A 16107-nucleotide genomic window follows, 5' to 3' on the forward strand; every position below is an offset into this window, starting at 1 on the left:
TTAAATTTAATCAGGCTACGAAATATTCTTTCGTTAAAACCATATTTAAAAAAACAGACGGAAGAAATTCGAAGCGCTGTTCAAAAAATCAGTTCAAAAAGATTTGTATTAAAAAAATTTTTGTTTTCTTACATTAATTTAAATTTTTTTTTTCTTTTATGAAAGTTTACAAAATATAATTAATTTTCACCTTAATTTCCCAGCAAGTTTATTTTACCACAAATGGTAAAAAAGCAAAAAAAGCAAATATGGACAGGTTCATATTTTCGTTAAAAAAGAAAAAAATAGCGCAAATTTCGAATAGTCATATTTTCGCTGACGTACCTGAACTCGGCCGAGCCCTCCTCGGCTCCCTTCTCGGTGACTGTCATGGAGTCCTTGCTGGAAGAGCCGCAGGTGTGCACGTAAATGCAGTGGATAAGGCCACACTTGCGCGCAATGCAGCAAGAAATGTCTGCGCGTAAATCGTCAGCACATTAGTACGAAAAGTCCGCTTTGCTTGGCCACGCACATTTTCGTTCACAAGTGAGACAACATTGGAGCATGGTTGGAGGTTGTAGTAACACGTAATAAGAATTTCAAAGCCCATACAGAAGTAGATAGCACTTTCAACGTTTCACATAATTGTTTATTAGTTTATTCAAGAGTTATTCGAAACGTTCAAAATGATACCTACTTCTGTATGGGCCAAAATCTTTTTCATTTTTCGCTTTTAAAGTATGGTAATTTAAACATTTACGCAAAGTTAACATAATACATCATATCGATGTTTACAAGTAGTTGATATAACACTTATTGGGAATAATATTTTTAATTTAGTTTTTACCCAATTTTTTTTTACAAATTTACTTGAATTTTAGTAAATTTCGGAAATAGTTTAATTTGAACCAGCAAATAATATTCAGCTTACAAATGACAAAAAAGGTCTGGTCTGTTTGGCGTTTTTTTATTTTTGTCGGCCCTTTTTGCCACAATATAGTTAACCAAGAAAAAAAAATACTTTTTCAGCCAATTAATCAAGATGTTTAGCTTAAAAAATGTCTTTTTAAGGATACACTTTTAAACAACCATATATAGCAGGTGTAGTGAACTTATGTTTGATTGCGAACAACTGAAATCTTTTTAAGAAACTCGCGATCGACTGGTTCGGTACAAAAGTCATAAGAACACTTGTTAAATATTTATTTTTGAGCGTTAATATCTTTCCAAGCCAGCGATGGAGGTTAATTTGTTTCGTCAAAGAACGCTTTTTTAGGCTTTTCCAGAAACAATTGGTCATTTTAATGTTCCGCTTTTGCGCGACAGCTACCGCAATGACGTAACACATACTCGACGCGATTGACCAGGTGAAATGTGGCGATCGACGTGTTGGCTACCCCTGATATATACAAACACCAAACATCTGAGCTTACAACCTTTCAAAAAACAAAAAAACGAGGAAATAAACTCTGGGACTTACCGATGATAAGCAGAAGAAGAATTGCGGCGGCGATAATAATTGCAATTATAAGAGCGTTGGAAGCTCCACCGCTTGGGTCGCGATCCACCGTAGCAGTTGTTGCCTCGACCATTTCTAAGGTGGGAGGATTTATTAAAACACATCTTTATACGTTGGTTGGGCAAAATTTGCGAACAATACCTCGTAATATAGTTACGTTCGCCGACCGTTTTAGTATTAGATGGCAAACCTGACATATTAAAGTATTTATTTCTTTATCTTAATCTCCTGACACTCATTTTTACTGCTCTATACTTGTGCAATCAACTATTTAAAAAAAAGGTAGTTCGTAAACCTGCCAAATTAAAGTATTTATTTCTTTATCTTAATTTCCTGACACTCATTTTTACTGCTCTATAATTGTTTAATTACTATTATAAAATATTAACAGAGTTTAAACTCTAACTGAATAAAAAATCTGCCTTTTTCTGACTTGCACAAATCAATCAACAATTAAAAAAAAATAGTCGTAAACCTGCCAAATTAAAGTATTTATTTCTTTATCTTAATCTCCTGGCACTCATTTTTACTGCTCTATACTTGCTAAATTACTATAATAAGTATTAACACGGTTGAAAAAAATCTGCCTGTTTTCTGCCTTTTTCTGCACAAATCCCGCGACAAAAACAAGGTAGTTTCGGGGGAGTCTTCAATCTGTTTAACTGCACTCGACCCGCGATATATCACGTTATAACTCCCTTATATGCTTAACTGACCTGTACCGAAGCGTCGTGGAAACAGCATGGCTGCGATTCGACTCAACCTGTTTTCGGTCTCATTTTCAGCAGCTGGGAAGTCAGTTTTCCTGCGAACTGTGTCCACACTGGTCGATTCCTGCGAAACTGTGTCCGCACTGTTTTCTGCCAACCTCATCCACAATGGAGAAATGCTTGGCTCAAACTTGGCATCGAAGCTAGCATGGGACGTGGCTACAGTCCAAAGCTGTGATGCACTGGTCGAAATAGCTGGCGGTTCGGCCCCTGGTAGGTTATTTTCTATTTCCTTGTGCTCGCCCGGATAGCCAAGTAGTCTCACTGTATATGGAAGAGGCACTTTACTGTGGCCGTGGGTTTGTGTGGGTTGACAAAATCAACCTTTGGTGATATGGTTAAGGTTAAGCTCCTCACCTTTCGAAGGATACCTATTGTCGACCATATAATATCTGACTTTCAAGGTAAGTTGTTTGCTGCTCTATAACTACACTGACGTTAAATTAGCAGACGACTAATAACCTCAAAAAGCTAACTGCTCTAACAGTGCTGATGTTGCGAGCGCTCTTGCTGACTAGCTTACTCGCGTCTTTCATCTAATCCTTAAGTGAATTTTAACTGACTTTGTATTCTAAATGTTAATAAAATGTGCTGATTCAACACGACGCGTTCTTCATAAAATACAACACAACTTATTTTTACCTTAAAAGCGAAATATCAATTACGAACTTGAGAAAAAGTTGGCCAAAAAACTAAATTTGTAATTTTTTTCTGGTACATCAACATCAATGTTTAGCGGTGAAATAGCTAAAGCCGAAAACTTACCCTTGGGTGTTGTGAAAAGGAAGTTGGAGGTTGCCTCTCCGACCTCGTTTCTGACGATCAGCTCCACTGAGTAGGTCGTGTCTGGTTCCAAGTCTAAACAAAGTATACAAGTGAATGCAAGGCAGTGGTTATCAACCGGGATGCCATTTCTAAAGCTCAAGGGTACCGCGACATATTTGAGAATTTTTGGGAATCTGATTTTTCCTTAACCCTTATAACTTTTTGTGTAAGATTAAAGTGAAATAAAGCCAATCGTAACTTCGTACGTTGCGCATAGTTGATGTGTGTTGTTCTAGTTCAGTTTGTGATTGGTAGTTTAGTGAATTACCTAGGGAAAAATCTCGTAGGGGTGCCGCAATCTATTTAATATTTCTGAGGGTTGCTGCTAGCCGCAAAAGGTTTAGAAACACTGATGTATGTCAAGCGCGCGAAAAATTCTCGAGTTTCCAATATACGTGTCTGCATTTCTGTACTCATATATAAGAGCAGTTTTTCGCCTGCTAAACACCTCTGTTTTGACTGATATGTTATCAAGTTGAGCAAATTCAAAAAGGTAATGTATGTGAAAGACTTTAAAGTATTACCAAGAATTTCGACAAAAATAAATTATCGTCATAATAAGTAATATGAATCAGTAACAAAGTAATGCACTTTAGTTTAAAGTTGCCACAACTTTCTGTTCTGAGAGTTTTTTTCAGGGCTGTTAGAGTTAGACAGTTTTCAATGTTTCATCGTTCTTGGCGAGTTTTATATAAATATTAACTCAAAACAATAACAAACAAAGTGTAAAACATCATTTACCATCCAAATTAGCAAGACTGTCCATAAACTCCTGGTCAGTGGGCTTAAAGGTGAGCACCATTGCATCGTCGGCAGTTGCATTGCTGTTCGAGCTCTGCATAGAATTGAGTACGTTTTAGCTCAGGCCGATAGTTATATAGCTTGTCATTGCAATTTATACTTTGACGTTTGTAACAATAACAATGACCAGTGTTGGTTATTGTACTGATTGTTATGGTCCTCTTGCGTTATAATAATCCTATTGGCGGGTCATACGTTTAAGACTGGGGTTCTTAAACTGGGGTCCATGGAACCCTTGGTGGTCTGTGAACTAGTTTTAGGGGGTCCATGAGCTTCCAATTAAAATATTAGTGTATATTTAAAAGTAATCAATTTATCAAAGAAAACAGTTTAATTAAAAATAAAACGGTTTTGCACTGAATGCATTAGGGGTCCATTTCACTTTAACATTTTTGGACATAAATTAGCAGATTTATGAAGTCTATTTGTATTGTGACGTAAATTTATGACGCCATTTTTTAAATTGTTTTGCCTACCGTGGTCCACGCGAGCCCCAAAAAAATTTAGGGGTCCGCGTAAAAAAAGGTTAAGAACCCCTGGTTTAAGGTCGGGCTAATGGTTGGTTAACCTTCTTGTCATCGGCCTATTTACATACTTTAAGTACTGGTTTATTTAATGTTTTTCAGAAATATAGCCATTAATTACGGTAATCGCACTCTAATTACAAAACTGTCAAATAGTTATTTTTCGAAAGTCCTGGTAAAAGTTCAGCATTGGCGTATGTAACAACAATGGCCAGTGAAAGTGTTTTTATAGGTTTCACTTCCGTAGAGCATTACGTTAAAATGATCTAGTTGTAGGTCACAAGAAAACAATGACTTCTCTGGCCAGCGATCTTAAGTTTTCAATATATTTTTTACCAAGACAAATCTGTTTTTTGCTCAACCGTGCTACATAAAACAAAATAACACTGTAAAAAAGCAGAATATAAGGAATGAGCGAAGTTACGTGGTTTGCGTGATGAGAAATAAATTTATAATCAAATACGCTTAATCATAAGGGCCACGTGGGTGTGCAGAGCGTTTTTTTAAACTCTGGATTTCTGACAGGGCATTAAAACGCCCTCTGGAACCAAGTTACGCGCGCAATTATAAGTCTACAAAATTTAATTGCTGAAAAAAAGTTACCCTATGTGAAATGGTTTATTTAAGTTATAATGTACAACATTTGCTGTCATTCACAAAATGTCACATTATTTTAGTAATTATCAATTCTTTTTGTACTGGTTAAAAATAATTTTAAAAAGTCTTGGGCTCATGAGCTTAAAAGCGCAACAGCAGCGCCAAAAACAGTAAAACGTTAGACCATTTTGTCGTCCATATAATATGATTGCGCAATCTCGACACCGCTTTAGCTTTTGCTTTCGCAATGCACTGGGGAAATTCATTTGGCGAATATGGTTTTGGCAGCCGGGCGTAAATTCGATAAATTAGCGAGCCTAGGCGGCTATATAACGCTGTGACCCGTAAATAACAATGCTAGACGATTTATTCTTCTTGGGATTCAAATGGCTTTGGAATTTATTCTTTCGGAACACTGTTATGTTAACTGAGTCATCTGGCAATTCCAATAAACAACAGCATTGCAAACAAGAAAATTGATGATTTCGCTCACATTGTTTTTTTTTTGTAGCAGTTGTGCTACACTATATTGCATTAAATAAACTCGTGTCTTCGTTTCTAAACACTTAACAATGAGTTGGCTGAAATAAAATGACTTGACTACGGACATCTCATTTTAAAAAAACTACAGGAAAAATCTTGTTATTTTCATAGATTTTTAGTAAGTATTTTTTTCAAGTTTATTTCTATTAGAAAACTTATATAATAAAACTATCTAATAATTTTAAATAGAAAAATTAATGACTTGCCTTTGACTAACAATTAATGGATACAGCTACGGAAAACAATGGCCTGTTGTTGTTAAAAATACTAACAAGATAACGTCCGTCAGTTCGCAGTATAGACCTGGTCCAAAATTACTTCAAAAAATCGCCGGTACACAACAAATCAGTGGTAAAGAAAAACTGTATCCACTGTAAAATAAAAAGGACTCACCGGCCAATACTTGACTTGCACTTGCGAGATTTGCCCGCCTCCGGTTCCTCCCATTTTCCATTTAAGCTCGTAGGCGTACGGGTCGCTCGATATGTCCCTGGTCGTTATGCGGGCGTTCTTGGGCTTGGCTGTTTCGAAAACATGTCGCAATGCATTAGAAGGAAGACCGGGTTGGCGATCTCAAATAAAAGCTGATGGTAAATAAGTCTTGAAATGCAATTTTTCGTTATGCTTTTGTGAAACGGGTTTCCTTTTTTGTTAAGAATTTTAATTTTGTTGTAACTTTTTATTTTTTTGTTGTTAAGAATTAGATTTTTTGCTAGGAATTTTTATTTTTTTTACAGTTTTGTAATTAACCACTCTTGTTTCACTTTTAGAGACAGGTTAGCAAGACCACTTCCCTTAAGCTGCCGCTTAAAACAATGGGGTTACTTTGTTAAAATAAGACCACAGTACAATAACATGCAATATTCATTGACTACATTTACTAACTGCAACATGCAACGGTATGGAATAAGATTTTAGTATTTTACCTTTAGTTAATTTTGAAATACAAGGTTATTTTATGGAAATAAGGCTTTAAAAAAGTAAGCCACATATACGAGAAATATACTTACTAACTGTAACATGCAATGGCAAGGTCAGTTCATGCCAGACGACAAACATGCAACAAAAACATCGACGTTGGTTAGTGTTAGTGTTTGCAACGCGTATTCTATTATAAATAAACAAACATAAACAAACAATAACACCGCCACCAGATTAAGGACAAGTAAAACCCATTATATATTTTTGGAATAACTTTGTAAACATATCTAATTACACATTAATCAAAATACAGCTGCTCTGGTAATTGTAATTCTTAACCAGCGTTTCGGCAACCTATGCTACTGACATTCGTCAGGGTGAATGACACCGAAAAGGCGATTTTTAATAGGTTGCCGAAACGTTGGTTAGAAATTAGAATTACCAGAGGAGCTGTTTTTCGATTAATATTACTATGCCTGGTAGCAACAGTTTATATATCTAATTACATGTTTATAAGTTATAACAACCCAATCCAAACAAAACGGATCAAGTGTACCCACGCTTACCTACAATGAGTTTTGCTCACAGCCCATTTAATTTCAAGTAGCCAGTTGTTATTGCCTCCACGATAAAAACACTCTAATAAAATTGCGATCGATTCAAGGGGCGGTAGAGCGGCCGTTTGCTTTAGAAATTAATTAGGGACAGAAAGACCGACTTTTGGAGTAGGGTACGGAGGGTTCAGAAAAAACGCTAAAAGATTTCCCACGGAAGTGAGTTCGAGGCTCACTCGGGCCGGTTTGTTTTGCAAACGTTACTTTGGTTGACGAGTAATATGTTAAGGTTGAACAAATGATAAGGAATATATTAAACAATCACTTCATGCACATTGTTAACAAAAAAAAAACGGCCGATATCGAGAAAACATAAATGGTATAAAATAAAATAAACCAATCATTTCCCATAGCCACCTTTACGGGAACGCTGTCTTAAAATTGTCACTCACATTATAAACAGTTGAAAAAAAATGTATTTTACGCCCTCGGTTGTGCGGGTAAAAATACATTTCAGCCAATTACTACGTAACACAAGAAATGGCAAAAACGTTAGGGTTAGGCATTAAACGTGAACTGCAGTATGCCCTTACAGGCTTACACCTTTCATGGTTGGTATAACACATTCTGTGTAAAAGTTTTCCGCATGTGGAGGCACTGGATTTTAACAATTTTTGTAAATGGCCGTATTTGTCTAATTCTAATAGAGGAATCAGGTGACAATATGTAAAAAAATTATATTGAATTCTCGACGGGCTTTCACACAGCCGTGCTTCGTCAGGTCAAAGTAAAAATGTTCCTACTTTGATCTGATGAAGCACGGTTGTACGAAAGCTAGTCGAGAATTTATTAATGATAATGATACGTCACAACAACTGGACAAGGAGACAACATTTTTCAGCTGCACCGCATAGCGTTTAAAGGGCGCCGAGGGTACAGTAGAGTTGACTTACTGATCAGCTTAGTGGTGAAGGTCCGTGACATGGCGACCTGACCCTTGCCCCGGCAGTTCTCCCCGCTCACCAGCACTTTGTATTCCGTGTTGTGCTTGAGGCTGGTGAACACATAGCGAAGATCACCGTCTGCCAAGACAGGAGAAAAAAATCAGTTAGCAAGTCAGTCATTATCTTGTTCTTGTCGTTATTATATGGGCCGAAAATTTCTTTTCAGGCCATCCTTTTTTTGCCGTTCTTCTTTTTTGGTTTGCTATGGTTTGCTTTGGTATGTTGACTTGAGACCGACTGATCTTTGTCCAAAGGTTTATTATAGAAAAGTACACATCGTAGAACTTTAAATTTTTTAGACATGACGTAGATAGAATGCGCATTTTGGGATTACGTCGGATCGTTTAATGCCTTTTTGTAAAGATCACAGAAATTTGGAAATACGGAGGCCATGTAAATCGAAATTAGCCACAAATACCTTTCAACAATACTATTTAGTATATACTATTGTTGCCAAGCATTTGTATCAATCAAATCTGGTTCTTTTCAGCAATACGTTTTTAGGCGATTATATGTAATACGTTTTAGGCGATTATAACAAAAATTTTTGTCAGAAGAACAATATTAAAGTAGACTACTTAGGTCACCTTTTTCAACTCACCAGTTTCCAATATACTATATTTTTTTCAATGAAAAAAGGTGTTCATTAATTCGCCTTAGCTTATACTACTCAACTCGTTTGGTTACGATTTTCATTGAAAACGGTAAAACGTCGATTCCCTATTTCTTTTTTGGCTTTGAAATTCTTATTACGTCTTACTACAACCTCCAACCATTATGCTCCAAAATTAACACTTCGTCGAAAACAAATTGAAACGAGCCTTTTTAGCGAGCCATAACTGACCTGCGGAGAGCAAATTGTCGAATGACGACGACCCGTCCTGGGCCTGGGCCTCCACCAGGTATGACGTAATGGGAACGGTGACGTTTTCGGGGGCGGCGAAGGACACGGTGGCGCCGCGGGTGGTGACTTTCCTCACCTGTGAGTGAATATTTTCTCTTAGTTAAGTTCTCCATATGGTGGACAAAAAAATAATAACAATAATAAAATAAATAAACTTGTAGTAAGTTTTTCGGGTAGTCCGTATACCGCAACACGTTAACTACTTATTACAAATAAATATATATATATATAATATATAATAAGTAGAGGTAACATTGTCAAAGTCATCGAACAGTAAATTGGGTCCTACATCGTTTTCACGCGTGGCTAGTGGGCAGTCACGTGACTTTATCAATTTTAAGTAACAATTATATAATAATGGTATTTAAAAGGGAAGGTGACGGTATATTAGGCTAAAAATTTGTATTGAAACATTTTAAATCCTTACTTAATAGTTCTGTAAACTTGTGGTTAATAAACTGACCTCTTGGTCCCAAAAACGTCCACATCATACACTATACACTAGTAATACAGACTACAGTACCTTGAGGTTAAGTGGGGCTCCTGGTACGGTAGCCAGCTTCAGTTCTGTGAAGGCTTCTTCAGAGCCAAGATCATTCTCTGCCTTACAGCTGTACTTGCCCAGGCTATCGTTTCCGACCGACATAATCTGTAGGATATTCATAGAAAATTAACCGCGTGTTGCCGACCAAAGAGATTCATTCTGCCAGCAGGCCAAATTTAAGATTATAAAATGATTTTTGTTTTATTTTAATGCACAATTGTTTTTATTTTATTGTACATCTAAAATGCGTTTTTCTTTATTTTAATGCACAAAAGATGTATAAACGCACATTTTTTAATGCACAAATACACCTCAGCCTCAAGTATACACGGTAGTTTAGTACATGGTGGTAAACTAATTAAAACGGTATTTGGTTCCGCCAAGCTATTGACAAAACAAAATCAAGCTGTTTTTTCATTAATTTCCAACACTATAAAAAAAACCTTTGACATTGAAACTCATTTTTAAAAAAAGTAGATTTCTCTTTTTAATGTCAAACCGTATGAAAATACACAAGAAATCCGTAAGTACACTCTTACCTTCAGCAGCGTGACCGCTCCCTTTTTCACCAGCATAACGTTATCAGAGTCTTGAACAGTCACGAACCCAACTTTTCCACCTTTATCCGCCTTTTCCTCAACTGGAGCGTTCGTACTAGCATCAGCCGCTCCAAAGTCGATATCGGTGAAGAACTTGGACACGCGTGCGTCGAGACTACCGTTGCTAGGTGACGTAACTGGGTCCACGGTCGTGGTCTCCTCGGCCTGGTCGTTAGGGGCGCCGGTCGACATTCGGCCCCAGGCCAGGGCGGGTGCCGGGTTGGCCATGAAGGCGCAGGTCAGTTGGGCGGGCTGGCCAAGGCAGGTATGCACCACTGGCAGAACGGGCTCCTTAGGTGCGTCTGCAAAGATTGGACTTTGTCGGTATGTGTTACAACTCACCCAGACCTGGACAACTAGATATTTCTAGTTTTCTTATTCAGCGAATTAAAGCAAAAGGCGACTAAATCTAATTCTGGTCCATTTGTAATTTGCTTGGGTGCTCTAGTTCTAGTTTTAATCTAATTCGGATTTAGCACACAAATATTTACCGGTCGTATTCTTATGCGAGTAAATTGCGTTGTAAATTAAATTGATTCTAAATATTAAAATGCAATATATTCTGCTGGAAGAGCAACACTCCGTTATTAAAATTCTAGTTTAAATTTTGTTTTTTAATAAATTCTAATTCTAATCTAATTTAACAAAACTAAAAAAGGCAGGTAAATGCACCACTGGCAGAACGGGGTCCTTTGGGGCATCTGAAAATTTGCATATTACAACTCAGTCATCTACAACTCAGTCATCATAACGCTGCCGTCGTGAGAATTCTCAAGGCCCTTGCCATCGACTTTGTGTCCGTTTTAGGCGGCCCGGTGCAAATAAGTTTTTCATTGGAAACTGTTGCAATTCGTTAACATGTTTTGATTTTAAAACATCGTCTGTAAATGTTGGTGAAATCTTCATTTGATATGTTACTAAATTACTAAAGAATTAGTGTTCAAATTTTCAAAAAAGTAGTACGAATTTACAAACGATTGTTTTTTTTAAGAGTTGACTGTCTTCCGTTTTTTTAATGTATCACGTTTCGAGTAAAGCCGATTTGAAAATATAAATAATGTTCCATTAATACTAATATCTTACACAACGCTAACGTTTAAAAATCGTACAACTTTAAACTGGGGTTTTTTCTTGAAACGTTGGCAGGCCCCGAATGACGTAACCATCTGGTGAAGTCGGTAAAATTCGAACCATACATTATGCATTAGGAATATTGTTTATTTTGTCTCACTCATACTCGAAAAAAGATTAAATGCAGATATGGGAAAATTGTTGTAGTTTTTGCAAATTCTAAAATCCAACGTTTACCCTCCAAATGACCAAGGATTTTGCAATTTAAGCTTTCTTACAGAGATTAACTATCATTTGAAAGGTCCGCTTACAGAATTCTATCGATATGGATGCACCAATGGTTTAGAAAGTTCCACATTAGTAACACTATCCGAAGCTGGATATATCCAACTTAAACAGGTAACGACGAGGTTTAGTTAATTAACACCTAAAGAAACAGATTATATCATTAACTATTAGTAGACCTCCACTCGTTTCAAATCTAAGTTGAAGTACTTCATAAGATCGAGGATGCCTTGCATTTCATTTATTTAAATATTCTAAAATTAAATATTCTAAAAAATTATTTAAATATTTCTAAAAAATTAAAAAACGTATATTTTGTATTAAAAAAGTTTTATAAAAGTAAGCCGCGGGCCGGATTAAATTGCTTCGTGGACCGCAGTTTGCCCAGGCCTGCTTTGTAGGCAAGTTTTAATAATACTCAGCTACTACCGATAGATTTATGTTAACTTGAAATCAACACTAATAAAAAATAACGTTTAGTCAGGTCTGTCCAGGACCAACACACTCACATTTAACGTCGAGGGTGACCACCACTTGAGCAAAGCCGACCTGGTTGACCGCTTCACACTTGTACTCGCCATTATCCTCGGCCGTTGCCGGGTCAAAGGTCACGCTGGCCTCGTTCTTCACCAGGTAGTTGACCATGACCCGGGACGGGGTGTTGAGCTACAACAGAAGAGCTTGTTGTTGCGTGTTTTCGAAGCAGAAAATAGACAAGGCGACACAATGTTTTGCCGTTTTGCCACAGTTCCTTACTATTATTTGTAATAAAAAATCGAAAGCAATGGAAAAAATGTTTATTTTTGAGCGACTGTGATGAAAAATAGAAGTTTGTTTTCTAAAATAAAACAGTTTTAAACGGAAAAAAGTAAGAACTGCGAATTAATGTTACCCAAAGAATTTATTTTTACCTATTTTTTCAAAAAGTATATTTTCAAACCCCTTTAATACAAATATAGTTTGCACATCAGGTAAATACAGGCAAATAAATAAAACTTGGCGGTGAAAACAATCGAAAAAAAAAGTTTATAAATCTAGTGCCAAAATACCGGCAACTCGTTTGTTAAAATGTTAAAATATTGAAAAAAAAAACTTAAAACTCACCCCTCCGCTTTCGACGAGGTTGTTTCCCCGGTAGATCTTAACGTCAGTTGCTGGAACGCTGAATGAAACGCAGCTGATGGTGGCAGCCTCGCCTTCCTTCACGCTGTCGTTCTTCACCAAGGTGAAAGTCGGCTTGACTGCAAATCACAAGTGAGGTTATAGCTTAAGAGGTTTAAAACAACGCAATTTGGTCGCATTCCAACACGCTAAACCAACCTCGTATGCTTGCAAATAGAGACCAGCAAAATGCGTTTTTTTTCTGGTCGCTGTAGAGTATTTTACAACATCTTTTAACGCAGGGGTTCTTAAACTAGGGTCCATAAACCCCGTGGGGTCCGTGAACGAGTATTAGGGGGACAATGGAGGCCTAATTAAACTACAAGTGTATAATTAAAAAGTAATCAATTTTTCAAGAAAATAGTTTAACTAAAAAAAAACGGTTTAAGGCTCCTTTTTTATATTTTGATTGCCTACTTTGGTCCATACGAAGGAAAAAAAATAGGGGTCCGCGGTAAAAAAAAATTAGAACCCCTGCTGTAACGTATTTTACAACACCTTTTAAGACTTCTTAGTAAAATAAACATGTATTAAATACGTTAAAATAGCAAAATGCGGCTTTAGATATGAACAAATATTCAAACTATCAGTCAACCGCAGTGTGCCAAAATTTAAGTTTTGTAGTTTGAAGGCTCATTTGTTGGAAAAGGTGGCGCTTACAAAGCACTTTTTAGCCAATTTTTTTTTTAATGTTTCTTCTTCTAGGCGGCAAAAGCTCGTTTGTTTAAATGTGTTTTGTTTATACCGAAAACTATTTTTTTACGTTTAAAAAAACTGCTATTTTTCGCACATTTAAAAGTTACCACACATAGAACCAACATTGTCAGCATGGAATTTGTCTCTAAAAGTTCAACAGTCAAGCGCAAAGAAATTGGTTTTGGCCTTAATCCAATTCCGATCAACATATAGACTGGCAGAATTCAGACACAAATGTGGTTTGAACTATAGCAAACACAATTTTGTCGGAATTCGACGTTAAGCTAACAAAACGCGAAGTGGAAATGTCTCATGTTTACCCCAAATGGAATACAAAAGACAAGGTTTAAATAAAGTTCAACAAGCACTCAAAAAAAATTGGCTTTGGCTTTAATCCGGTCGATAATTATAGTCTGACAGAATTCAGACACAATGTTGTTTGCAAAGGAAATTTTAGTCGAAATTCGACGTAAGTTACACGAAAAGCATAGCATTAGTCAGGCGTCGCAACCCGGACGAGATACGGTCCCGTCAATTAAGCGAAGATCAAGTTTCGGCCGGTGACGCAACGTAGTCGGCATCCCGGCTATGGATTTCCGATCGCTGGCGGAGTTTTAAACGAATCAGGAGCGAATTCCCGGAGGACCGAGGTCGGCAGCCTCGCCCTTGACGCATTTCATCGCTCACTGGAGCGTCGAAATGCTTCTAACTCAAATGTAGACGCGGCTGTTTCGCATGTTTGAAAAAAATGGGCAAAACCTGGAACTATTACATTAAACTAGCACTAATTTACAGCAAGGTATTTTTATAATGCGCCCATTTACCCACAAAGTATAGACATTCCTTTCTTTTTACTTTTATGTAGTTACAGAAGGTTTCTGTTTTCTAAACTTGAACGACATTGTGGAAAAATGACAAAACAGTAATTTTTATTCTTGCGAATTAAAAATACTGAATCCAACTGGGTCAGGCAATTAGGGCATTTTGGTCGCGGAGTGCCACGGAATTTTTGAAAGGTCACATAGGTGTACAAAGTGCCGAAAAAATTGCCAAATATCTCGCTGAATTTATGTTACAGCATTTAAGACGCACGTCGCACGTCGCACGAGTTATCGATAGATGAAAGTCAACTGTTGCCTTAGAAGCAAAAACAAATTCTTCTTTTTCTAACTTTTTTGCTTGCTTTATGGTCACCTTACTAGACCCAATCCAACTTTTGTAGTAGAAACTTCGATATTAATTGGAATTTACGTCATCAAAGGTTCTTTCCGAAATGATTTTTTTTTTGTTATAAATTACAGTAACATGTACTTAAAAGAACATAAACAGCCGTATGAAAAAAACATTAACAGCCGGAAAGAGAGCACATATGGATAAGAGAGTCTCGGCAAAGGAGCCCAATCAGTCCATCGTGGCTCGGTGTCTGTAAAATTATGCTGTCTGTAAATTATTCATGGGCCTATGGCGTGTTCTGTGAAGGTCTGGCGCCAAAGTGAAGCTTTATACTGGGCTTGGGAAGCCAGCGAGAAAACACCCTTCATGTTTGTAGCCTAGATTTTAAGTCGGGCGGCTTGGACTTGAAACAACGTTTAAAAAATGACGAGAGTGGAGCAATTCGAAATCAGTCACTTTCGCATTTCGTTTTGAACACTTTTTTAGGCTTAATGGTTGGAGGTTGTAGTAAGACGAGGAAAGAATATCAAAGCCTATACAGAAGTAGGTTGCATTTTAAACGCTTCGAATACCTCTTTATTCATTTTTCGATGTGAAAATGTATAAAGAGTTATTCGAAACGTTCAAAATCATACCATCTTCTGTATGGGCTTTGATATTCTTACGAAGTTTTAAATATTGCGGTGGGTCCCGGTGACATTGTTAGCAGATCAATTGACAACTCAAACCGCTAGAAAACACGATTACCTGTATGGCAATATAGTAGGCATACATAGGAAAGCAAACGCTTGCATTTTTTAATACCAATATTGATCGTGAATAAATGACTCAGGGACGCGACGGCTTGATATTGTAGACACGCGTTAAACAAATATCGATTTCTTCCAGTGGACGTGGAAGTAAAAACAATGCAGAATAAACGTTTTAAAATATTTTATAGGTATTTGAATATATCCGATATTTATTTTGGGGGCATTGAAAGTTGTTTAAAGCCGCAATACCTTGAGAAGTTAACACTAAACGTTATATGCCACGACATTTAAGCAACCGCACGTTATTCTGACATCCCGTCCAGTCCATAAATAAAGTTGAATAGACTGAATTGGCCAAACCAAAACTAAGAGGTGATAATGCTTATCGCCCAGAAGCCTTAGTACTTAACAACAGCGTTTTTTTTGTTTTTTTTGGGTTGTTTTTAGGTCTTAAACTGATTAGGAGGCTGATACAACAGCATGACCTCAAAAGGGGCGCAAAAATTCTCTCAGTCGCATTGGAGCGCACGACCTTTTTCGGAACGCATAATTACCGCAACAGCTCTGTCTGTGCAGATGGCGATAAAGATAAAGTCAAGGCCCCCTTCCGCCCAAATAACAGCACAAGAAGCAGACAGCACAACACTTCGAGATGACGTAATGTGGCGACAAGGCGGGCGCATGCATGGGGCATTGGGGCACGACAAAACCCTGTCGACGCCTCTGGTGTGTAAATTTAACAGGCGAGCGTGTGTGGAGATAATTCACGTGGGTAAGGTATCAATAAATGATGCCCGGGACCCCGGGTATAGGCGGCAAAGGCATGTGCAATCGCGAACCGGAGTCGAGTATTAATTATTTAGGCGAGTTTGAGAGAAAAAAATG

The 16107-nt window shown here is 37.3% G+C and overlaps 2 protein-coding genes across 3 annotated transcripts in view; both read right to left on the reverse strand.

Moving 5' to 3' along the window:
* The window catches only part of LOC146166684 (uncharacterized), a 142487-nt gene that overhangs the window by 31800 nt on the left and 94580 nt on the right, over positions 1–16107 (reverse strand). The window lies entirely within an intron of this gene.
* Positions 1–16107, reverse strand: part of LOC146166687 (neural cell adhesion molecule 2-like) — a 35365-nt gene that overhangs the window by 4753 nt on the left and 14505 nt on the right. For both annotated transcript variants that reach the window (XM_083383287.1, XM_083383286.1), the window contains exons 9-19: positions 12545–12681; positions 11950–12106; positions 10025–10386; positions 9465–9590; positions 8882–9017; positions 7987–8115; positions 5952–6079; positions 3835–3928; positions 3034–3126; positions 1460–1573; positions 325–454 (exon numbers count right to left, since the gene is read on the reverse strand). In XM_083383287.1, coding sequence (XP_083239413.1) covers positions 325–454; positions 1460–1573; positions 3034–3126; positions 3835–3928; positions 5952–6079; positions 7987–8115; positions 8882–9017; positions 9465–9590; positions 10025–10386; positions 11950–12106; positions 12545–12681 — 1606 coding nt within the window. The remainder of the gene's footprint in view (positions 1–324; positions 455–1459; positions 1574–3033; positions 3127–3834; positions 3929–5951; positions 6080–7986; positions 8116–8881; positions 9018–9464; positions 9591–10024; positions 10387–11949; positions 12107–12544; positions 12682–16107) is intronic.

This window comes from Ascidiella aspersa, chromosome 1 (genome assembly GCF_963924565.1).
Source record: "Ascidiella aspersa chromosome 1, kaAscAspe10.2, whole genome shotgun sequence".
In the NCBI taxonomy this organism is placed as follows: domain Eukaryota; kingdom Metazoa; phylum Chordata; class Ascidiacea; order Phlebobranchia; family Ascidiidae; genus Ascidiella; species Ascidiella aspersa.